General features: G+C 38.8%; 1 protein-coding gene across 1 annotated transcript; it reads right to left on the reverse strand.

Moving 5' to 3' along the window:
• Nucleotides 1–619: 619 nt before the first annotated feature.
• cotl1 (coactosin-like F-actin binding protein 1) lies at nucleotides 620–24,098 on the reverse strand. Its single transcript, XM_073070335.1, has 4 exons — nucleotides 23,760–24,098; nucleotides 23,594–23,676; nucleotides 21,871–22,028; nucleotides 620–1,098 (listed from the first exon to the last, which is right to left on the reverse strand). Exons 1-4 carry the CDS (start codon nucleotides 23,834–23,836, stop codon nucleotides 988–990), a joined length of 429 nt encoding a protein of 142 aa, XP_072926436.1. The 5' UTR covers nucleotides 23,837–24,098; the 3' UTR covers nucleotides 620–987.
• Between the last annotated feature and the right edge of the window lie 159 nt (nucleotides 24,099–24,257).

Here is a 24,257-nt window from a genome sequence, read left to right on the forward strand (position 1 = left end):
CTTGCATACGTAGTCGGTGTCACCATTTGCCAACTCTAAATCAAAACTAAGCTGTAATTATTCTTCAGTCAGTATGCAACATTTGTTATACGAATAAAGAAACAGTTCATTTGTAGCACCACTGGCATGAAAGCCAGGAAAAAGAAAAGCTGTAATTTTACTTACAACATTCATTGAATAATCACATTACCAAGGATAATAATGGCATAATACTGGAAAGGCCATCTTTCAGCTGAATTTATTAGAACGAATCCAAAGCTAAACAAAATCTTGCTTGCAGGATATTTTATCCTATAGATCCTGTAGCCGGGCTATTTCACAATCTTCATTTAGTACTACCTCAGCGGATGGAATGTGAATTTGCAACCCTTGGAATGCTACCCAATTTTTTCAGCTGCATTATTGAATGAAACAGCTAAAGACATGAAACACTCCCATCGTGATGGTTCAGCAAAATAGACTGTTCACGAGTGAACTGTGATCTAGGTACTGTTCTAGGAAACCCAATCCCAGCAGTGACAACTGCTGCAGCAACTACCCTCAGTTACTTATACAAGTCTCACCATGATTGAAAATGAATGTTCAAAATTTGCTCTAGATAAAAAAAACAAAACACAAATTCTATTTTTGAAAAAAATTTATTGACAATGCTTTATCATTATCAGTCACCCACACCCACTACATAACCTTTATTCCAGAACAAAGCCTTGGGAAACTTGCATATAAAAGTTGAAACAAAATCATAATTCTCCTCCTGGGACCATTTGGAAAAAAAGTCAACCACAATGCAAACAACAAAAATTTATGATAAGCTTTTGACTGTGCCTGCGGGCTCTTACATGCACCTCTGAACTAATTTAAGGAGGGCATTCATGATGCTGAATGAGTACAAGTTCCTTGGGGCTGCTGTGGGTGGAAATGCAGCTATGTGGCCATTCTTTTTTTTTCTCCATACCCTAGCAAAGCTGATGATAGTTAGCTCCTATTTCATTTGAGTTGTGCATCATAATTAGCTCCTCCAGTTTTCTCTAGTTCTTGTTTGATGTAGTCCTCAGCCAATTCATGTGGGTCACAGATGACAAACTCTTTAGCAAAGTTCTACAAGACAGAAGAAAAATGTATGAGTCACTTCAGCTGATGGCACAAAATTTAATTCACTTTGCACCCTATCTAAGAAGAAAATTACTGAAGCATTTATAAATGGCCCTTGAAAGTTCACTGCACAGCAAAATTCTCAAAATAAATAAATATTTCAAGTTTCTTCAGATGCAATTAAAACAGAATGATCAACAGTTCTGAAAATATATAATATCAAACAGCAAAGAGAATGCACATGAAAAATATGGACATTCTTTACAGTCAGTTACAATCTCAGCAACCTGCAATGTTTTGTTGCATTGTGATTGTTCCACAGCAGCCCTCAGGTTTCAACGGTAACCTTCAAAATAAGATTGTCTTGTATTGTTTCTCCATACATTTCCCAAGCAAGCTCATCCAGAACCGTCCATCCTTCTAACTTTCCAGCACAAAGCTTGCACTCCAATTTGTACCATAGCAACCTCAATTCACTTCCATACTTTTCTTCAATTTCTAATAGAATATCCTTTTAAGGAAGTGGAGATGAATCGTTCCTTTCTCCTCAAAGATTCAATTTATCATACTTAATTGTAAAAATAAGTGTCTTTTTAAAACTCAGTTTACACAGGTATATCAGCATTCAGAAATGCAAGGTACAAATGGACAGAAATAAAAATCACAACAAAAACAAAAACAAAAAAAACATTGAAAATTGGTTAATTTCTCCCAAGCGGCATTCAAGATAGAAAAAGTTAATTGCAGAATAAGATTTAAACTTGGATATGTTAAATTCACAAAATATTACTAAATAAGGTACTTTATTGCTAGCATTCTAAGTAAAAAAGTTTGAAAATAGCTCAGCTTATAAAAGATTTATTGATAAAAAGTAAACTAACCTGACACGTCTCAGTAATATTATGAATTACCAAGATACGGGAACAACATTCCCGAGTAACACTGGCATATTTCTCTACTGGTGAGTACTACCATAAGTCAGACCTGTAGTGGTTGTTCATTTAAAATGCTCAATGCATTGGTTTCTTGGGGAGGGGGAGGTCAATGTCATGCCCAAGTAGTAGATTCGATTTCTCAACCATTCCAGTAACAATTCAACTTGTTTAAAAATCATACACCTACAAAGTTATAATCTTAAACTTATGAAATGGGGAAAATATTGAACTGTTTGTGCACCCCAAATACCAGTACAGCTTCTGAATTGCCACTGTAAGACAAGTGATGATCATAGTGTCTGCTTATACACTCCCCCACCCGTTCATTGCAAGTATACAGTGGTCTTTTCATTCTGTATGAGACAGGCATCCCCAACATACAAAGTCATTATTTGATAACTTGACAAGTGTTAAGATTTCCATAGTACAATTTTCAACAGCTCACTTTGTATCTAAAAATCAAGTAGGAATATTGACCATTTCATTCTCTGCTAAAGTAGGAATCAAAATTAAAGTTCACTGCTATGCAAAGTAGAACACAACTTGTAAAATCTTCATTATATCAGTTTAAAGATTCTACAGTATATTCGATGTTACACTGTACCAAATCAAAGTTGATTTTCAGTCAAAATGCTCATGAGTAATCACGAAGGCAAATTTAACCCAAAATACAACTGAAAACAATTTGCATTATAACGTTCCCCAAATATATTGTAATGAGTGGACTAAACAAGTGTTTCCACTTCATGTAGATGTCTTTTGTCAAGAAGCTTGCAGCCATAAATCAGTGTTCAGTATTTTAAGAAAACACTCCCAAGTGGTAAATCGGTGTGAAATACTAATAGAGTCATTTAGTACATAACATTTTCTTCACTTAGTGAAGCTGAGGCCTTTATAAATTCAAGCCATCTGCTTTTAGACCTATTTATTACAGCTTACAAAAGTTGCATTGTAAGTGTTAGAATGGATGCATTTTGTTAGCTGATGCTTGACATTCATGCCAATTTACTCTGCACACTGAACACAGATTGTTCCCAAAAGCTGTTTGCAGGATTTTTCCCCCATTACAATACTCAGTTCATAACCAAGATGCAAGAAACTAGTTTTATTTCTGGCATAGTCATTTACTTTACAAAATGATGTGTCTTTCATTGTTTACTCCATGCCCCAAAAAGACTGCATTATTCCAATTAAATTAGAAAAACTTGGAATAGCAATTAAAAGTGACAACTACAGTGGCACTAATATTTTTTTTTAATTATTTGCACACAGGATATGCCATTGCTAATATTGAATACCCATCCCAAATGTCTGAGAAGATAATGTCCTTCTGCAGTTTTTGTGAAGGTAATCAATCCCAGTGAGAGTAGGATTGATTAAATCACAATGGAGAAATGTAGTGCATTTTTAAGACACCACAGAAGTCTACCAGAAAAAGCTTGCAACACATCATACACATTAACACAAACATTTAAACTTTTCCTCCAGCAGTTTACATGTGTTGTTTGAACTCAGCAGGCCAGGCAGTATTTATGGAAAAGAGTAAGCAATCGATGTTTTGGGCTGAGACCCTTCATCAGAACTGGAACGCAAAATGAGAAGTCAGAGTAAGAAGGTGCAGGGAGGGGAGGAAGAAGTACAAAGTGGTAAGTAACAGGTGAAACCAGGAGGGGATGGTGAAGCTGGGAAGCTGATAGATGAAAGAGATAAAGGACTTGAGAAGGGGGAATCTGATAGAGAGTAGAAAACCATGGAAGGAAGGGAAGGTGGAGAAGCACCAGTGTGAGGTGATGGCAGGTAAGGAGATAAGGTGAGCGAGAAATGGAAATGGGAATGGTGAAGGGAAGGGGTGGGCAATTACTGGAAGTTCAAGAAATCAATGTTTGTGCCATCAGGTTGGAGGCTACCCAGACGGGATACAAGTTGTTGTTCCTCCAACCAGTAAAGGAGGTCATGGACATTTAAACTTTCCCTTGTCAACACTCAAAACATTCCCGAAAATTACACTAGTAGATTAGTTTTTTGTTACTTAAGTAGCCAGAGGAGATCTTGGATCATCAATCCAAATGTAAGTTCCAGCCCAACTGGTGAGAAATAATTATAAAAAAGGAATTAGAGATCTCACTTGCCATTATATTGTCATAACAAAAGAATTGGTCCTTCAGAGAAAGGAAACTGTCAGCTTTACCCAGACTAGTTGGCGAGTGTCTCCAATCTGATCTGTAGAGTCAACTCTTAATAGTCTCCTCAATTCAGTGGAAATTATGGGTCAAAAAATAAATGTCAGTAATATTCAGTCAATGAACAAATAAATATGAACACTAACCAGGAAGCTGGTTAATTATTACACAAGACTCTACCTTGAGAGAATATAAAATTCTTGAGTCTTGATGCATAACAAAACTGGGTAGAAAATGTCAATTGTTTGCTTCCAACATGGACAAACTTTCCCAATCCAACTGACTTCTGTATTTGCATTGTAAAGAGATAACTCCAATCTAACTAGATTGAAGATCCAAGTGATATTAGCTTCTAATTACCAAAAGGTACAGAAATTTGATTTCATGGTCTTAAAAAATAGGCATGTTGACCCCAATTTTTCCAACACAATCACATGCATGATTGTCACCCAGAATTTCACCACATGGATGGCCAGACCCAATGTGGAGGCAAATATATAAAATCAATAGCATGTCAGGATTTCACCATTCACTTGGAAGTAATTCCTATACTGTGTGGTTAAGCCTCTTGTTCTCAATAAAGATTAGAATTGTTTTCTTGTAGGACTCTTCCTTGGGCAGATTAACCAATCACCTTCTGAACACAAGAACATAAGAAATAGGAGCAGGAGTAGACCATCTGCCAAGTCTGCTCCACCATTCAAAAATCTATCCTTGTCTTACATATATTTACTGAGGTAGCCTCCATTGGGCAGAGAATTCCACAGCTTCACCATTCTCTGGGACAAGCATTTCCTCCTTATCTCTGTCCTAAATCTACTCCCCTGAATCTTCTGTGTCCCCTAGTTCTAGTCTCATCTAGCAGTGGAAACAACTTCCTTGCCTCCATCTTATCTATCCCTTTCATAATTTTATAAGTTTCTATCAGATCTCCTCACATTCTTCTGAATTCCAGCTAGTACAGTCCCAGGCGACTCAATCTCTCCTCATAGTCTAACCCACTCATCTTTGCGATCAACCTGGTGAACTCCTCTGCACCTCCTCCAAAGCCAGAATATTCTTCCTCAAGTAAGGAGACCAGAACTACATACAAAACTCCCGGTGTGGCCTCACCAGTACCCTGTACAGTTGCAGCATAACCTCCCTACTCTTAAATTCAATCCTGCTAGCGATAAAGGCCAACATTTGCCTTCTTGATAGCCTGCTGCACCTGCAAATCAACCTTTTGTGATTCATGCACAAGCACTCCCACCTCCCTCCGCACAACATCATACTGCAATTCCTTAACCATTAAATAATCAGCCCTGCATTTGTTTTTCTCCCCCATTATTTATTATCTCATCCACATTATATGCCCCCAAAGTCTATAATGATCACATTACCCTCAGCACTGCTGTCTTTGAAGACAAGAATCTGAAGCTGAAAATAGGCTTTTCACAGATGATTTCACCATTCAGCAAGATCGTGGCCGATTCCATATCTCAGCTCTGCAGCTCCGCGTCAAGTGAACATTGAGCAACATTTTCTAGTGACTGCAAAATCTAAACCACTGAGTGGCAAACATCTGCAATGCAACACAAGCCTGCTTGTAGATTTTTTAGAAAGACAAATGAGCAAATGCCACCATTCGAAGTAGCTGTACCCTGAAACACCAGCTGCAAGAGTGTGGGAGAGAACATCACCTGTATTTAAATAGTGAACAAGTCAGGATCAGAAGCAAGCCTGCAGTTCTTATGGTGACATTTCCCTCTTCTCCCATTCCACCCCCCCTCCCACCAAATGAAAACACTACTCATTAATCACTGAGGGAATTCATTAAATCTTAGTCATCTAGTTTCTTTTCTTCAAGCTCAGGTTGAAGCTAACTGGATCTTGAACAAGACTAACTCAAAAATAAACAAATCAATTGGTAACCTTCAGAACCCTTGAAAATCAACATTTTCCAAAATCTTGGTGGAAGGTTATTGTAGGTTGACGGGATATTGACTGGATGCAGAGCTGGGCTGAGAAGTGTGAGATGGAGTTCAACCCAGAAAAGTGTGAAGTGATTCATTTTACAAGGTGAAATTTGAAGGCAGAATACAGGGTTAATGGCAGGACTCTTCGCAGTGCAGAGGTACAAGAGTCCACATCCATAGATTCCTCAAAGTTGGCGCAGAAGTTAAAGGGGTTCTTAATGAGGTGTATGGTGTGTGGGCCTTCATTAGTTAGGGGATTGAGTTCTAGAGCCACAAAGTAATGTTGCAGTTCTATAAAACCCTACTTAGACAATATTTGAAATATGTGTTCAGTTTCTGGTCACCTCATTATAGGAAGTTTGTGGAAACTTTGGAGAGGGTGTAGAAGAGATTTACCAGAATGCTGCTTGGATTAGTGATGACAGAACAATTGAGCAAAGTCAATAGGCCAAGTAATACAACTCTAGTACTATTTCTTATGGTTGAGAGGGCATATCTTATGAAGATAAGTTGATCGAGCTTAAGCTTTTCTCTCTGGGAGGATGAGAGAGGTTAGAGGTTTACAAGATGATAAGAGGCATAGATTGAGTGGATAGGCAGAGGCTTTTTCCAAGGGTGGAAATGGCTAATACAAGGGGGCATAATTTTAAGGTGACTGGAGGAAAGTATCATGAGATGTTAGAGGGAAGTTGATGTTTTAACACAGAGTGGTGGGTGCGTGGAATGCCCTACCAGGGTGGTGGGACAAGCAGATAGCATTAGGGGCACTTAAGTTCTTAGATAGGCATATGGGATGAGAGAAAACAAAAGTGGAGGGTTATGTAGGGAGGTATGGGATGGTTAGATTGATCTTAGGGTAGGTTAAAAGATTGATACACCATTGTGGGGTGAAGGACATGTACTGTGCTGTAAAGTTCTATGTTCTTTAGTGTGAACATCCCCTGAAGTTCTTCAGCTGTTGTATAAACCAGCATTTACAGCCATCTGAAAACTTCTTCCTATCGCTGTCATCCTTGTGTACTTTGCAATCAATTCCAAAAAGGTGCCACAGGCCCCATTTTCTCTTTCGGCCTTTCAATAGCCCTTCAGGCTTGCAAACCTAGCAATTATTCATCATTAAGAATTGTCAAAACATGCAGCTACACTTGGGAGCACGTCCCATCTGTCCATTAAGAACGGCAAGAGCAAATAATGTTCAAGCAGATTTTGAATATTTAATCATGTAAATAAGTGTCAAATGGAGGTCTTAAGCACTGTGAAACCAATGTTGCAAGGCTAGCTCTAAACATCCAACCTTGATCATAAGTGTACAGTACATCTACTGAAATTGAAACTGTTCACATCCATCTAAGTATCCACAGATCCATTACCAAGAACAGTAGAATATGACTCTGGTTCACTATAAGCTCAGCATTTCTTGATGATTACATTTCAAAGTTGACTAAAATTATATCCCAAGATGTTGCATGAACCTTCTGTCTGTGCTGTAAGATTCAAACAGAAAATTTTGAACTTGTCTTCACAAATAGAACCTGCCTTGCAATGTGACAATGTCACCAAAGGTTACAAATCAACATATAACAGCAATGTGCAGCAAAAACATTTTCCTCCTGCCAAGTCTTTTATATCCAAACATCAGGATATCAGATTAAGATTCATTCACAATTTGTTCAGAATGCTTATAAGCTTACGGTTTTCAAAGCATTATGTTTGCAACAATGAAGAAACAAAGCATTTCTATAGTAGAGAGTTGAAGTTCATGAAGCAAGCCAAAGGGATAAAGATAGTACAATGAAACTGGCTCATCTCAATCAAATTGTGACTGATTTTTTGGATTATAAAGAGGATTCAGAACATTGGTAATTTGTTAGGGAAACCCTGCTGAGCATAGATTGCCTGTGCAGAATTAAAAGAGTAATATTTAAAATTAAGTACCTTTCAAGGAAGCTGTAGATTTACCCTATCTGTAAAATAAAACCCAGTAGTCAAGTGGTATCTGTGATGGGGAAGGAATTATTAAAGTTTTGAGCTATGACCGTGCATCAGGGTAGAGCCAAGAGGGAAATAACCTTGATTTGATTGGTGAATTGAGGAGGAGCAGTGGGATGATAGACAGATGGAGGCAGCTGCTAAAGGGTAATAAGCATGGAGAGAAAGAGAATGGGAATATAGGAAGCAAGTCATGCATGAAATTGGAAAATTCATTGTTCCTTCCATTGGCCTATGGACTACCCAGGAGGATTGAGGTGTTGTTTCCATTAAATTTCACTCTGGCAGTGGCAAATGCAGAAGATGGACAAGTCAGTATTAGAGTGTGAAAGGGAGTTGAAACAGGATGCAACTGGGAGCTCAGGTTGGTCACTGCAGATGTTCTTCAAGACAGTCTCACTGATCTGGAGTTCACCACATCAGGTGCCCCAAATGCAGTGGACAAGGTGGGGGAGAGACAAATGAACCTTTGCGTTACTCAGAAAAGGCTGGCTAGGTCCCTGGTTGTTGGTGGGAAGAAAATCCAAGGGCAAGTATTGTACTTCCCTGTAGTTGTAAGATTGTAGTGCCGGAGTCAAGGAGGGATTTCTGTGGTGGGCAGAAAGACATGAGGGGAAGATATGGCTACTCTTAGGATCCTTTTAGTGAAAGTAGCAATGTATTGGATGTGGAGGCTGGTGAACTGAAAGCAGTGGGTGAACAAAATAGCTATGTAAATACTGTGCAAATGACTTGGGCACATATGTATAGCTAGGGTGCCCAAGGCTTATATACAGTACTGAATATTGGTTAAAATAGGAAGAAAGTTGGGAAACAGAAATAAACTTACTTAGCTTTTTATTAGCTCAGTAGTATCAAGTGTTATTTGGTAACTGGAAAGACATAATATACAGTACCGTGCAAAAGTCTTAGGCACCTTAGCTATATATACTTGATCAAGACTTTTGCACAGTACTGTAATTGAAAAGTTCTAAAACTACCCTTACCACACTTTGTTACAATAAAATATCTAATAGATAGTGTATCAAAAATTACAAGAAGATTTTGATCAGCTACATTAAAGGGTTGAGGATTAGCAAATTCAAGTGAACTCTGTTGCATTTTGGTGAGATAAAATGAACTCCTACAGTGAATGGTCAGGCTCTGGGAAGTGTTGTGCAACAGAGAAAATAGGAAGGCAACTACATACTTCACTAAAAGTAGCATCAGAGGTAGACAATGGTGAAGAAGGCATTCAGTATGCTGGCCTTCAATCAGAGTATAGGAGTTAGGTCAGTATGTTGCAGCTGCACAAGACATTAGTGAGTCCAAACTTAGAAAACCGTGTATCGTTTTGATTACCCTGTTATAGCAAAGACGTCATTACCCCAAGAAAGAAAACTAAAAACTAAAAGCAAGAGGTGTTAGAATAAAGCAGAATCTTGGGTTTGAGAAGTTAGAGCCAAAGGTACAACATCTCAGTGAGAAAGGCTGCACAAGTGACTTAGGTGAGCATGAAACTCAAAAGGTTCAGAAAGAAGGTACATGTTAGAACCGGTAAGCATTTTTTTGTTTGTAAATCCTTAGTTCAGTTTAGGCAGGATGGTTAAGGTGACAGAATGCTCCTTCGGTGGGATGTAGGATTTCAGGGCTCCTAACAGTCTCCCTGATGACGACATCCATATGAAAGGTACCCAACTTCAGCTCCTGACTGACAAAGTCAAGGAACTGCAGCTAGATGTACTGAGAACCATCCAGGGGGCTTAAAACCTCACATACCCAGAGTGCAGACTTCAGATAGTAGATAGGTAGAACTCTACATTGACTGTTCACTCTCCAAACAGGGTTCCCGTAGCTGTTCTCCAGCAACAAGCATACTCTTTGGATATTGCTTTGGGGTGGGAGGGGGGGGGGGAAGGAGATGATCGATTAGGGTACATCAGCAGCAACCAAGCCAGTGGCAAGCTCTGAGACTCAGCAGGGAAGGGTAAAGTCAGGAAGAGTGATAGTGACAGGAAACTCAATAGTTACGGTGGCAGACAGGCCATTAATGTTAAGACATCTAGAGTCCAGGATGTCTCGGAGGGGAAGGGGGAGCAGCCAGAGATCCTAATACACATTAGCACCAATGACAGATGTAGAAGTGGGGAAGAAGTCTGCACAGTGAGTAAAGAGGCTGAAGAGCAGGACCTCCAAGATAGTAATCACTGGATTACTCCTTGTGTCACATGCTAGTCAGGGCAGGAATAGGATGATAGCACAGATAACTGAGTGGCTGAGGAACTAGTGCAGGGGCAGTGTTCTTGAATCATTGAAACCTCTTCTGGGACAGTGGTGACCTGTACAAACAAGAGGGGCAGGTTGCACCTGATCTGGAAAGAAACCAATATCCCAGCCAGAAGGAGCTACTTGGAAGGATTTAAACTAGTTTGGCAGGGGATGGGAACTAAAGCATCAGGTCAGAAAATGATAGGATGCAGAGAAGGTCAAGGTCAATAAAAACAACCAAGAGAAAAGTAATGGATACAATGGAACAGATACTTTGAAGTGTGTGTATTTTAATGCTGTGAGCATTGTGGATAACAGTGGTTAATTTAGAGCATGGATCAGTACATGGAACTATGATATTGTGACCATTTCAGAGACTTGGTTGAGAGAGGGACAGGAATGGGTACTTAATGTTTTGGGAATACTATGTTTTAGAAAAGATAGAGAGAGGCAAGAGGTGGTGGTGGGGGGAGGGGGGATGGTGAAGTTGCACTACTAATCAGAGACAATATCACAGCTACACCCAGCGGGGACATAATGGAGGCAGTCCACTGAGTTTATATGGGTAGAACTCAAAATAGGAAGGGCACAATCACATTGATGGGATTGTACTGTAGGCCTCCTCAATAGATATGGGATACTGAGGAACAGATATGCAGGCAGATTAAGATGTTAAAGTGTCATGGGGATCTAAAAATTCCCTCATATAAACTGGGACCTTCTTAATAAAAGGTTTAGATGGCACTGACTTATTAGGTGCATCTAGGAGGGCTTCTTAAATTGTAGATAGTCCAACAAGAAGAGGGGCTATACTGGATCTGATGTTGGGTGATGAGCTTAGCCAGGTGACCAATCTTTCAGTGGGTGAGCAGTTAAGGAATTGTGGTCACTGTTCCCCAGTTTTAAGGTGGCCATAGATACGGATAACTATGGACCTTGTGGGAGAAATTTAAATTGGAGCAGGGCAAATTGCGGAAGCATTAGGCAGGAACTAAGGAGTTAATTGGGAAACAGAGTTTTTGGGCAAATACACATTCTGACATGTAGAGAGTGCATAAGGACCAAGTGCACAGAATGCAGACGGGCATGTTCCACTCAGAAAGACAGGAATGGCAGCGCAAGAGAACCTTGGATGTCAAGGGAGGCGATGTATTTAGCCAAAAAGAAAATGGAAAAGTGTGTAAATCTTCAAGACCTAAAAATCAAACAGAAACCTTGAGGATTATAAAAAAAAACAGAAGAACAAGGATATTAGGAAAGCCAGGAAGGGCCATAAAAAGTTCTTGGCAAGAAAATCCAAAGACATTCTATACGTACGTCGGGACCAAGAGGATTACTAAGAAGGTAGGACTGCTCAAGGATAAAGGGGAGGACATTTACTTGGATTCAAGGGAAGTGGGTGAGGTCCTTAATGAATATTTACATCAGTATTTACCAAGGAGAAGGACATGGAAATTAGTGAGCTCAGTGCCTAGAGTATAGATATACAGTACATGGGGGGATTTTGATGTAAAGTGGGAAATAGAGTTGGATGACTTAAAGAGCATCAAAGTGGATGGGCTTGATGGGATATAGCCCAGGTTATTGAGAGAGGCAAGAAAAAAGATTGTTGTGATCTTGAGCAATATTTTTGTATCCTCTCTAGCCATAGGCGAGGTCCCAGAGAACAATGAGCACAGTGAGCAGCTAATGTTGTTCCATTATACAATAGGGGAACCAGAGATAATTCTGGAAACTATAGAGCTGTGAGTCTTACATCAGTTGTGAAGTTACTGGAGATGATTCTTAGGAATAGGATTAATGAGCATTTGGAAAACCATAGCATAATTACGGAAAGCCAGCATGGCTTTGAGTGGGACAAGTTGTGACTTACTAACTGGATTGAGTTTTTTTTGATGAGATGGTGAGGGCAATTGATGAGGGTAGAGCTGTGAATGCTGTTTATATGGGTTTTAGTAAGATGTTTGACGAGGTCCCTCATGGGAGACTCACCCAGAAGATTAAGATGCATGGGATCCATAATGAAATAGCTAGTTGGATTCAGAACTGGCTTGCCTATAGAAGACAGAAGGCAGTGATCAATGGGACTTATTTTAGCTAGAGGACTGTCATTAGCGGTGTCCCACTGGTATCTGTACTGGGACCTCTGCTGTTTGTGACATGTATAAATGACCTGGACAAAAACGTAGATAAGCGGGTTAGTAAGTTTGCAGATGACACGAAGATTGGTTGCGTTCTGGATAGCACGGAAGACTGGCAAAGAATACGTGGGATATACATCAGCTGCAGGTATGGACGAAGAAATGAAAAATGGAGTTTAACCCAGCAAAATGTGAAATGGTAGATCAAATGTATAGAGACAGTTCACTGTTAAGGGCAAGACCCTTAACAGTGTTGAGGAGCAGAGGGATCTTGGGGTGCAGGTTCATAGCTAAGTAGGTTAATAGGGTGGTTAAGGTGGCATATGGCATTTTTGCCTTTATTTGTTGAGGCATGAAGTTCAGAAGTCAGGAAGTTATGTTGCAGCTTTAAAGAACTCTAGATAGGCTGCATCTGGAGTACTGCATACAGTTCTGGTCACCCCATTCTAGAAAGGTTTTGGAGACGGAGCGAAAGAGGGTTACCAAGATGTTGCCTGGATTAGAGGGCATGTGTTATAACAAAAGCTTGGACAAACCTGGGTTGTTCTCTCTGAAATGGCAGAGGCTGAGGGGAGATCTGAGGGAGCTTATAAGATTATGAGAGGTGGAGGTAGAGTAGACAGACAGCATCTTTTTCCAGGGTTGAAATGTCTAAAACCAACAGGCATGCATTTAAAGTGAGAGGAGGTGCTTTCAAAGGAGCAAGGTCTTTACACAGGGACTGCTGGATACGTGGAACACTCTGCCTGGGGTAGTGGTAGAGGCAGATACATTAGTGACTTTTAAGAGACATCTAGTTTGGCACATGTATGTGAGGAAAAGGGAAGGATATGGACATTGTATAGGCAGAGGGGATGAGTTTAGTTGGCCATTTGATTACTAACCTATTTGGTTCAACACAACATTGTTAGCCAAAGGACCCTTTACTGGGCTATACTGTTCTATGGTCTATGTTCAAAGGCAGGAAAATGGGACTAACTTTGTTGGCACTGTACTCAGCATCGACAAGTTGGGCCTATACTCTTGCTATTCTACATCTATGATTCTACCTACATTGTAAAAACCATCCAATCACAAGGGGAATTAAACTAGTCCAATAAACCACAAACACTCTAATTTTCAGCGTACAAAGTGATCTCTAAGCCAATTACAAATGAGGCCAATCTCACTCATCCAGATTAATCTCAATCTTCAGCACTTTGTGTTGCTCCAGATTCCAACATCTGCAGTCTCTTGTTCTCATTCAATTATACCATTCAGCATTGCAAACAGAAATGTATTCTACTGGAACAACATCCTCTGACAAAAGAGTCACCTAACGTCTACTGTTGTTTGAACCTTGCATCACTGGTGATCTCTAGAAGTCTGACTACATCCAAGTCTGAATGTTAGATGTTCTACCTTCAGCTGAAGGCTTTAACAGATAGCAAAGAACAAGCCCCCAACTTTACTAGCTCTGTGATCTTTAATGGTTATCAAGTGTATATGAACATCATGTAATTTAAGTCAAAAATAAAATTAAAGAATATGACAAAGCATAATAATTTTAAAAAGCAACTGATCTTCCCTGTTCACTCCTAATTTATAGCATTACAATTTTCATAACAATTAATGGGGTAATGTGCACAATCTAACAAATTTTGGAGAGCATTACTGAAGGTACACCCTACTGGATAGAAACTATATCCCCATCACCAATGCCAAGACTATTAAAGTTAATAGAGTACAAAAGGATCAATATAGATTCCTATAGGACACTGGTACTAACAAATTTCCCTGCAGATTGAAAAATTTATCACAAGTTTTCAGCTTCTGAGTTTTCACCAATTGTTATTTCACAAAACAAATTCTTTAATTTCACAAGATTCTATTTTCAGTGTAACATCTGCACTGAAACTTCCCAAAAGATTGCACTCAACTGCAAGCAAAGAACTTCAACTTAAATGACTAGTTTACGTGGAATTACTTTACCTGGGTAGTCATTATAGGCCATCTCTCATGGTAAATCAACTCAAATAGCTCCAATAAAGTAAAACTAAACTGGTTCTAGTTACCTTAGCACTGTCTCGTTTTCCCTTTCCAAACTGGAACATTTTAACCTCCTTTCAATCATCTGAGATCTTAAGCCATTAAGTGTATAGGGCACACACAAGCACTGTCCCATTTATTTAAAAACTCTTGGGCTGTTCTCATCTGGGCCAACAGTCCCATCTATTTTAAGGATAATCGCATGTTCAACTGCTTTGTTAATAATTAATACAGCTTCCTGATTGAGTTTTGCTTTGAAAGGAGAAATTAATATCTTGGGAATCTCTCTATGGTCCAATACAGCATTTGTGCTCCATTTACTCTTAACCATGGCTTAATAATGCTGTAATTGTTTTCTTCAGCTTCCAGCAAGGTTTTGCTGATAACAGCTTTCATTTCCCCCAAATACTGCATCATGCTCCTCTTTAGATTACTAATTATCTGCTTTATAGAATTTTATATTTTCATAAAGTCCACTTCTCTTTTGATGTGACCAGCTAGCAATCTTACATTATTCTTGCCTTAAGGATATATATAGCTTCCACATGTTATAATACAAACCTTAATGAAACAGATGGACTGACTAGTTTTAAAACATTCTCTATTAGCCAGACTTTTAAATTAACAAATTTGAATACATTTTCTTCCATCAATTGAATGGAATTATTAATGTTCACACTTCTTGAATATTTCTTCAAATGGTAAAACAATAAAGCCAATATTCATCGAATGTGAATTAGCAATCACTATTAATTCACTAAGGACAAGCTATCATTTGCCCTGGTTCTCATTGGCAAGTTAGGCACCATGGTAGCATAGTGGTTAGCGCAATGATGTTACAGCTTGGTATGCTGGAGCTCAGAGTTTGATTCCAATATCATCTGTAAGGAGTCTGTATGTCCTCCCTGTGGAATGCATGGGTTTTCTTCGGGTGTTTTGAGTTTCTCCCACAGTCCAAGACGTATGGTTAATAGTTCTTTGTCAATTTTCCCGTGATTAGACCAAGGTTAAATTGGGGGGGGTTACTGGGCTGCACAGCTCAAAGGGCTGGAAAGGCCTATTCCTCATTGTATCTAAATAAATAAATGAGCATTCCAGCAAATGTTTGAGCTGCATGTCCAACATCAAAAGTAATCTCACTGCAGTAGAGTTGCTAGTAAAGATCTGCAAACATTGATTACAAAAGATGGAGTCACTTAATTTTACCATAATGTATTTACGTTGCTGGCCTTAAAAGAAGCTTGAACAGACAAAATGCATTAGATTATACAAATATTTAATTACTTTCCAGTATATAAACTGACTAGCATAACAGATCCAAATATATTAGGGGGTTTAAACAGGAAATGGGTATAGTTGATGGATGGTAGTTCCTTCACTGTAAGAAAATTCTCTTATCCTAATAACATTAAAAGAACTGAAAATCTTCCAAGTTTCCAATGGTCTCAATGGTTTAGGTATCATTAGATATGTAAACGTCTCTGTAATTGTGAAGTAATTAGAGGGTGAATGCTCAATGTCCCAAAGCCAATCAAAGCCAGGCACCTAATTTTGAAATTAATGTTACAACTTTGGCAAATACAGTTAACAAATACCAATGGGAAAATTAAGCAATGGATTTCCAGGTATAAACTTGAAGGGAATGGAATAAACTTCAGTAGTGTATAATGCCCTGCTATTACGATTTAGTTCAGCGCGTGGGCCAAACAGCCTGTTGCTGGGCCGTACTATTCTATGCTCCACGCCGCAGTACAATCAAGTGCATTTTCATTTAAGGCATAACATCACAACTAGCAGAAATGTCAAGGTTGTTCCACTAGAGGCAACATCTGTACCAGCCTTTATCCAAATAATGTTTCAAGCTTAAAGCAACAAGCTCCACATCATCAATTTCGTGAAGTAGAAGGATGGAACCGAGAAAAAAACGTTTGTCAATAAGAGATCTGTCAAATGAGTACAAATTGAGATTGAGATTGAGATTGAACAGAAACACGATACATCAAGGGCATCAGATTAAAATGCTAATTCCAAATGTCTCATCTCTAGGCTCAACTTTCACCCTGGAGAAAGCACAAAATGGTAGCTAACTCAAACACCAACATCATAAAATATGCATGGACGCTTGAGAATGAAATAAATGAATCTGCTTTGGATTTCCTATCCCAAAAATATGACACTCATCTACAGAAAGGCAGATCAAGAACAAAGAAAAGCAAAACTAACCCTGTGCAAATCTGCAGTCTGACTTACATAAAACAGTTTTGGAATGGCTGGGCCACAAGCAAGTGGTGGTAAGCAGAGATAACAGTCTATTTCTCAATTTCAAAATGCCCTTTGGCAACATCTTTAAGAAAACAATTTCAATAAGGGCACCAAGAGCTCACTCCTCTCCCTCACAGCTCGCACTTTACCTTACTGACTAGATTGAAAAAATATAATTACATTTCTATAACCAGTGCAAACTGAGCAGAAATAATCTCCATTTTGGGAAGCCAAAATCCAAGAGTCTTCATTCCTCACAGAATTCATCCTCTTCCCTGTAGACATCTGAAATTGTTTGCATTTCCAGGTGTGAAATCTAACCCAAGCTTCTGGCTACAAATTTATTTTCCAGTCAATTCTCAACTCCATCTCATTTAATCTGCTGATGAAAAAGCACATGTGCTTCTACTTTAAACTTAAGGATCCTAATACAGGTTTCCCCTGCTATCTGAAAGTAGAGCGTTCCTATGACACCTTTCGTAAGCCGCAATGGCGTAAAGCGAAGAAGCAATTACCATTAATTTGTATGGGAAAAATTTTTGAGCATATATTTTACTAACATATAGTAAAAGCAGGAATGATATGATAAATACACAGCCTATATAAAGTAGAAATAAGATATGTTCAGTGTAATTTCATTTACCAAAATCGGGAAGATAGCGAGCACACTGGAAGGTTCACGCATTTTTCTATCATACAGTTCTTTGTAAGCACTCAAAACATCCTGCAAACCTGCCCTAAACCTACATGCCCTTTCAAAATTAAAGTCATACTTTTCTGCAATCATTGCAGCACTATCAATCGTAGCGAAAATCTCACGCAGTTCAAAGCTATGGCGGCTTGATGCTGAGTGTTTTGCTGAGAGCAAAACAAACGCTGAATGCTATTTTTGCTTTTCGCCTTTTTCCGTAAAAGCAAAAATCCTCTGGATTTCTTTTGGTTAGCAAAAACAGGTACTAACGTAGGTCTTTCGTAAAAGCGAAGTGGCATAAAGCAAACTTTCGTAAAGCGGGGGATACCTGTACACACCTTGCTTGCTTGATTATAATTTCCTGAAATTTGAGGACACCTCAAATACTGCATGCTAATAGCAAGTCTCACCAACTTCCCCCTCTACCCATCCTGTGCTTGTGACCTCTTAAGTTCCATTCTAAAATTGTTATTAATTCTTTTTTCCTTGCAACTGGCACCTTCCAGCCATTTCTGCTTTGTGTGAACATCCCAAACTAGCCATTCCACTCCTCCCAAGACCAGAAAACTGTAGAATTCTCATTCTACATCACACTATTATTTACATATCTTTCTGTATTGAAAACGCTACCTTAAAATTTAGGGTCAATATATTCTATTAGACTTGATGTCAAATTCCTATGAAAGGCCTGGCAAGATTGACAAGCTTAAAGACACTTTATAAATATAAAGTTCTTATTATAAAACTAATGAAGATGGTCTTCATTCCATCCAGAATGCAGGACATCCCTCCACCATCCCAATAAAAAGTATTCACCTCATGTGGAATGCTACCCCTCAAGTACAAAATTGCACAAATACCATTGGGAAATCTTTTTCTCCTTTATCAGAAGCCAAACTAAGTAGATTGCTACATTCAAGGGCTTTCTAATAACACAAATGTTCATTCTTTCATGAATGAATCAATCATTGGCACTTCCAGTTCCATAATTGCAATGAAAGTATTTCCACATTTGTGTTAGGTAAGTAGTTCCAGGATTCTAATCTCTTCTCTCAGACAAAGTCATGAAACTACATCATGATGTTGAACCAATCTTGGTAAGATGCAGCACTGTCTCATGTAAAGAGTATGCCCTAGTATTCTATGGTTCCAACATGAAGGAAATGAAAGCATCAAGAGGATGTGAACTATCAAATCAGCAGAATTCTTTTTTGGAGCTGCAACCATGCAGACAAGTTTAGATTCTTCAATGACCCACTGCGTTCCTCCAGTATTTTGTACATTGCTCTGGATTTCAAGCATTTGCAGAACCTTTTTTGTTATAGGTACTCTATCACAGTCTTTGTACCATATAGATATAGTGTAAATGGTTAAGGTTGATTGCCCTACAATATCCTTCAATTACTGTGTCAATTATTTTTATGACTAGCCTAGCCTAGTTCCTGATCAGGATCTCGGTGAGGAATTCAGCATTATTCATATCAAGAGAGTAATGATTGGAATCGCTATTGGAAAACTTCATTATCTAGGACAAATTTTACTTACCACTCAATGCCACAATCCCAATAATTATCCATGCTCTAGCATATACAGGCAAGTCTACTTCATAATCCAAGAAGTTGCAAATAGAACAGAGCAATGTATAATTAAATCATATGATTAAGTTATGGGATGGTAACTGGCCATATTTTGACCTGGCTTTTATACAAGGCATACTTGAACAGTTGTACACTTGATAGATAGTTTAGCTGTATGACATCAACAAATATGATTATTTTTCAAACAAAGTCTTTAGCATTCTTTATATTCTGCTGCAAATTAATTGAAGAATAAAGTCTGAAAACTTCCTTAACAATGGGACCAGTGGGAAATGGCAATCATTGTTGTCACCAACCAAACATTGTTGTAAATTACAAAGAACGTGGATGAGAGGGATAACAAATCAGCCATGATTGAATGGCAGAGAAGATTTGATGGTTTGAATGCTCTTTATTGCTCCTATCTCTTATGGTCTAAATTTAAGAAATGACAAATTAGAAAAATGAATAAAGCACCATCTTCTCCTTACTTTCATCCATTTTACATCTGTTCACTCACAATCTAAAGAAAGAGTCACCCACAAGAAATCTGGGTTCCTGTAGGGAGGTAATTGGGGGAGATGGCAAAGTGTATCCTCAAATACTTCTTCACTCCAGCTCAGGTCAAAAAGGGGAGACCATTTGTGGGAGAAAGGTAATAATGTAGATGTGGTGCAAAATGCCCAGGCATCTCCTTGAAAAGATTTTGTTTTGTCCATTGGGGGTCTTGGCAGTAGATAAAACCTTCTTTATTCATACAAAATTAAGGCCGCAGGGTATAGGTGCAGAATTTGGCCATTCAGCCACTTAGTCTGCTGCATATCATGGCTGAATGGAGGTGCAGACCATCTGCAACATAGAGATTTGAAGATTAACCAAGCTGAACTTTAACAGCAACTCATAAAAAATAGCTTTATAGCAGTAAACCAAATCAATGGCTTTAATTTCTCACAAGAGTGTTTGAATGGACTGTATTCTGAATGTCTCAAAAAGATTTTAAACATTCAAAAATGTTACTTATTTGTACCAGATAAAGAAATGATGGTATTGCACATTTTCTTCTTATGCCTTCATTTGTTTAAAATTAAACAGATATTTAAAAGGTCACAAGAAATTATTATGTATATTAACTTGTCTGGGAGACTTGCATGCCATATTACTACCCTTGAACTTGATCAATTAACCGTTCTCTATCCAGAACCTGCTTGGGCCTAACCACGTTTGGCCGCATCACAAGTTCAATGTCGTGATGCAGTTTCAGAATCAAGAAAGAAAGTGCGTTATTCATGTATGACTGCATCTGGATACAAATGGGTAAACATTTCAGATAACTAATGCAAGAAATACATTCTGATTACAAGGGACTTTTACACCGGGCTGTTATCAACTCTTGTACCATCCGTGTGCTTGACCCAAGTGTGATGGCAGACATGGCAACAACAATTCTAATTATAGTGCAAAGCCTAGAAACTATATGTTCATTAGCATCCCCAATGCATGCTTTCCAACAAGGGAATAGGTCTTGAGTCACAGGAGACACGGCTAATGGAAAGCTCTGTTCTCCTATACATACCAGTTTATTACTTTTTAACCCCCAAATCTGACAGTGATGTCCATATTAACAATGGAACAGAAAATTAATATTAAATATTTTATGTACACCATTTTAGGTTTTTAAAAAAACCTTTTTCAGATCGTGGGAGCCATTTTGGTCCATTAAATCTATGAATGTTCTTCAGATTCATTTTCCCCACATTTCCATCAGGTCCCCCTATATCTGACCTGTCCCTTGCACACTTACGGCAATTTACAGTAACCAATTTACACATCTTTGTGATATAGGAGGAAACCTATGTAGTTGCAGGAAGAATATGCAAACTTTACACTGACAGCAGAAGTCATGATTGAACCTGTGAAGAAAGAACTGCAAGGCAGTACCAACTCTACCAGTTTGCCATCAAGCATGCAGGCCATACACTACAACAGAGTAAATCATGGCCTTCCACACTTATACCACAGCAACTACAATAACCATAGACCAAGAGTGAAAAGCAGTCAATTTCACTGACTGGGCATTACAATTGTTTGCAAAATTGCGCCAAAAACAAGAAGGACAAAATGGGTACAAACTTTGTTTTTTTTCTTTCCACAGATGCTGCCTGACATGTGAAACCAATGCTTCATGTCAAAAAAACTTTCATAGATACTAGGAAAGCAAAACAATTCAAATTGCAAAGTATACCACTGATATTTGTTTTGTTCTCTTCAACTTTTCCAAGACTATTAGAAATCTAACCAGATTAAAGTTTCATAAGGAGTGAAGGGCATTCCTGTGATGGGTTTCTCAACAACTTGAAATACGTGGTCTCTAATTATGTTAATTCTGAAAGGTCTCTTAACATGAAACAAATTTTCCCCCTCCCTCTCTCCCTCCACAGTTGCTGCCTTACTTGCTGAATATTTCTCAAATTTTCTGTATTTATCTCAGATTATTAGCATTTACAGATTTTTCTTGTTCCATGAAAAAAAAAATCACGTACTGGTCATTATACTATCAAAATAATTTTAATAGATGTACACCTTTAATCTTATATGTGCTGCTTCATCTCTCAATGTTACTATGGAATATACAATGATTAAAAATATTGCAACAATATTTAAAACCAATAGAAGCCACGCCACCTATTGAATGGCGGATGAATAACTGGGACAATGACGGCATATGTAAGATTTGATAAGGTTTCAAAAATAAAACAAGTTTAAAACTTACCTGTACTACTTCCTTTACCAAACTTTTATCAGTGCTGACCTTGGCTCTCTGCAGTACAGTGACTTCATCTCCAATCCAGGTAATCAGAGCAAATTTAGCACGTTTACTCATGGCATCGCCAGTGATGATCCGATGAAACCCATATACTATGCGGTCATCTGCCAGCCAGAATGGCAATAAATTACAACCAGGATAACTGTGCATCTAAACACGCAACTGTTCAATGAGCAGCTGCAAATTAACAACTAAGTTAACAATTAAGATGTGGACCTTGGTCGCACCTAAAAATCTCTATGGATGCCAACTGTGCAGCTGCCTGTTCAAGATTTCCAGTTATTTCTACCTCAGGGAGACAGCCATTTGCATTAATAATCAAACTTTGGATCTAACCTAGATTAAAGTGCCGCATACAACTTTCAAATAATGGGAAAAAATCAGGTGGTATTTTAACACACACCAACAAAAAAACATTTAATTTAAAATGAAGTGGAGAAAAATATTGTGTTCCAGTGGCGCAGGATACATAACATCCAAGCTCAAACTATGGTCGAGCTCCGAGCGTTTTAATAAATCCCCAGATCGAGAGAACACGTTACAGAGCATTTGCCAGAACCTCGCCCTTTATCGCCACACCCAACAATGACGAATGGAACACAAGGAAAGCCATGTAAAACAAGCAAAACCAAAAGAAAATCTAAATCTTGCACTAAATCTATTCGTCCAATAAAACAGTTAATAGCGACTTTTCAAATATCTGGATGAATTTTAAAAATCAAGGTTTCTTGCGTCTGAAAAGATACGCCGCTTTGAGACAAAAGTAAACTTATTATTAAATTATACCCATCCATCTTCTTCAAGCAAAAATCTCCAAGTTCCCCATGGTGATGATTAAATTTGGTCTAACGTCTGTTATGTCTAAGAACTATTTCAGATTGATAGCCAATTATTCCGTAGGGAATCGCGAGTGTGAAATCTAGCGCTCTTTGGAATGGGTTTACGTTAACTAGTTACCTATTATGACTATGGTAAAGTATAATGGCTGATATTTTGAGTTTATAATCTTTAAATACGAGCGAGCAGAAATGGCAAACAGAGAATAAATGTAACAAATAGGTACCACACCTTTAAAAAAGGGAATGCATCTCTACGCTTACTTTTCAATCGGTAACGCAGTGTAGCCAAGAAATAAAACCCAACCACCAATCTACATTCTAATTAAACAACTTCTGCCTTTGTATTGTAGGAGTTCTGTTCAACTTGGCAATTGATTGGGGTGATTTACTTAATCATTTACAGTCTCCAAACGGTTTCTTGGGTAGTCAGCTTTGAAATACCGTTCCTCAATCGATATACTGTCTTAGACCAATCCAAATCAATTACTTCCCGTTCTCGTTATACCCTTCCCTCTCCCCCCCCCCCCCCACATACTCCCCCCGATTGTAACGCGGAATACAGCTAAATTAAATTGCTGCATTTCAATTCATCCGGTTTCCTCGTCCGAAATAATGTCCCGAAAATCAGGAGATAATTTCAGATTTAAATACGGGGCCATTTCTAGCGGGTAGTTCCTCATGGGGAGCCATCAGATGATGAGATGATCTAGGTTGGGTTTCTGTGGCTCAAGGTAAATAGGAGGGTGAGCTGCGTTCTCACTCAGTGGGTCCTCGACACATCAAATAAAGGAACAAAAACGCTTACAGTCATAAAAAGCCCCAAACCTTACTTGTGCATTGGAGTTTAAATTCATCGTACGACGTGCCTTGTGAATCAGGAACAATAGTGCTCCCATCGTATTTAAAAACAACCCTGAAAGAAAGAGAAAGAAACACTCTAGATAGATATACAGTAGATGTGAATGATATACTTGCAAATTTGGTAGTGAAACTAACCAATTCACATCGGTGTTGTCATCCCGGACCATGTTATAAGACTCTCTGCATGCCTCTTTATCAATCTTCGTGGCCATTTGAGCGATAGGTAAATCGGTTGGCGAAAGTATGCGCAATAAATCCCTGATCCGACAATCAATGGACTAACGGAGGCAAAATTAATAACGGTCTGCAGCACGGCTGTTGACTGGGGTTTTATTCGAGGTCGGCTTACGGCAGCTTCCACAGTTCCTAATAGCAAGCCGCAGGCATACGTTAGGAGGCACCCACTATGAAGCTGCAGATAAATGCAGGCAGCTTCAGCGGATGCATTTCAGCCGCTTTTTTACCGGCTTTGGGCGTGTTGATGTCGTATTTCCGTCTGTCGTGATCTTCGCTTTTGAAAGGCTGATCTCTGAAGTGACCGCGGAAAAGGATTGTCTCCCCCTGTAGGAATTCAGCAGGGAGAACCGTTCAGCTGTGAGGTGGTGCTGTGCGTTAAGATGTTAGGTTGTAGGC

The sequence above is a fragment of the Hemitrygon akajei genome, chromosome 17 (assembly GCF_048418815.1).
Source record: "Hemitrygon akajei chromosome 17, sHemAka1.3, whole genome shotgun sequence".
NCBI classification, from domain to species: Eukaryota; Metazoa; Chordata; class Chondrichthyes; order Myliobatiformes; family Dasyatidae; genus Hemitrygon; species Hemitrygon akajei.

Bases quoted from the DNA above. Each gene is read 5' to 3' on its own strand.
- cotl1 (XM_073070335.1), bottom strand. From the start codon at position 23,836: ATGGCCACGAAGATTGATAAAGAGGCATGCAGAGAGTCTTATAACATG. The intron at 22,029-23,593 runs GTAAGGTTTGGG...TCTGGCTGGCAG, and splicing joins ATTTAAACTCCAATGCACAA to ATGACCGCATAGTATATGGG. The intron at 1,099-21,870 runs GTAAGTTTTAAA...TCTGTCTTGTAG, and splicing joins TGGTAAAGGAAGTAGTACAG to AACTTTGCTAAAGAGTTTGT.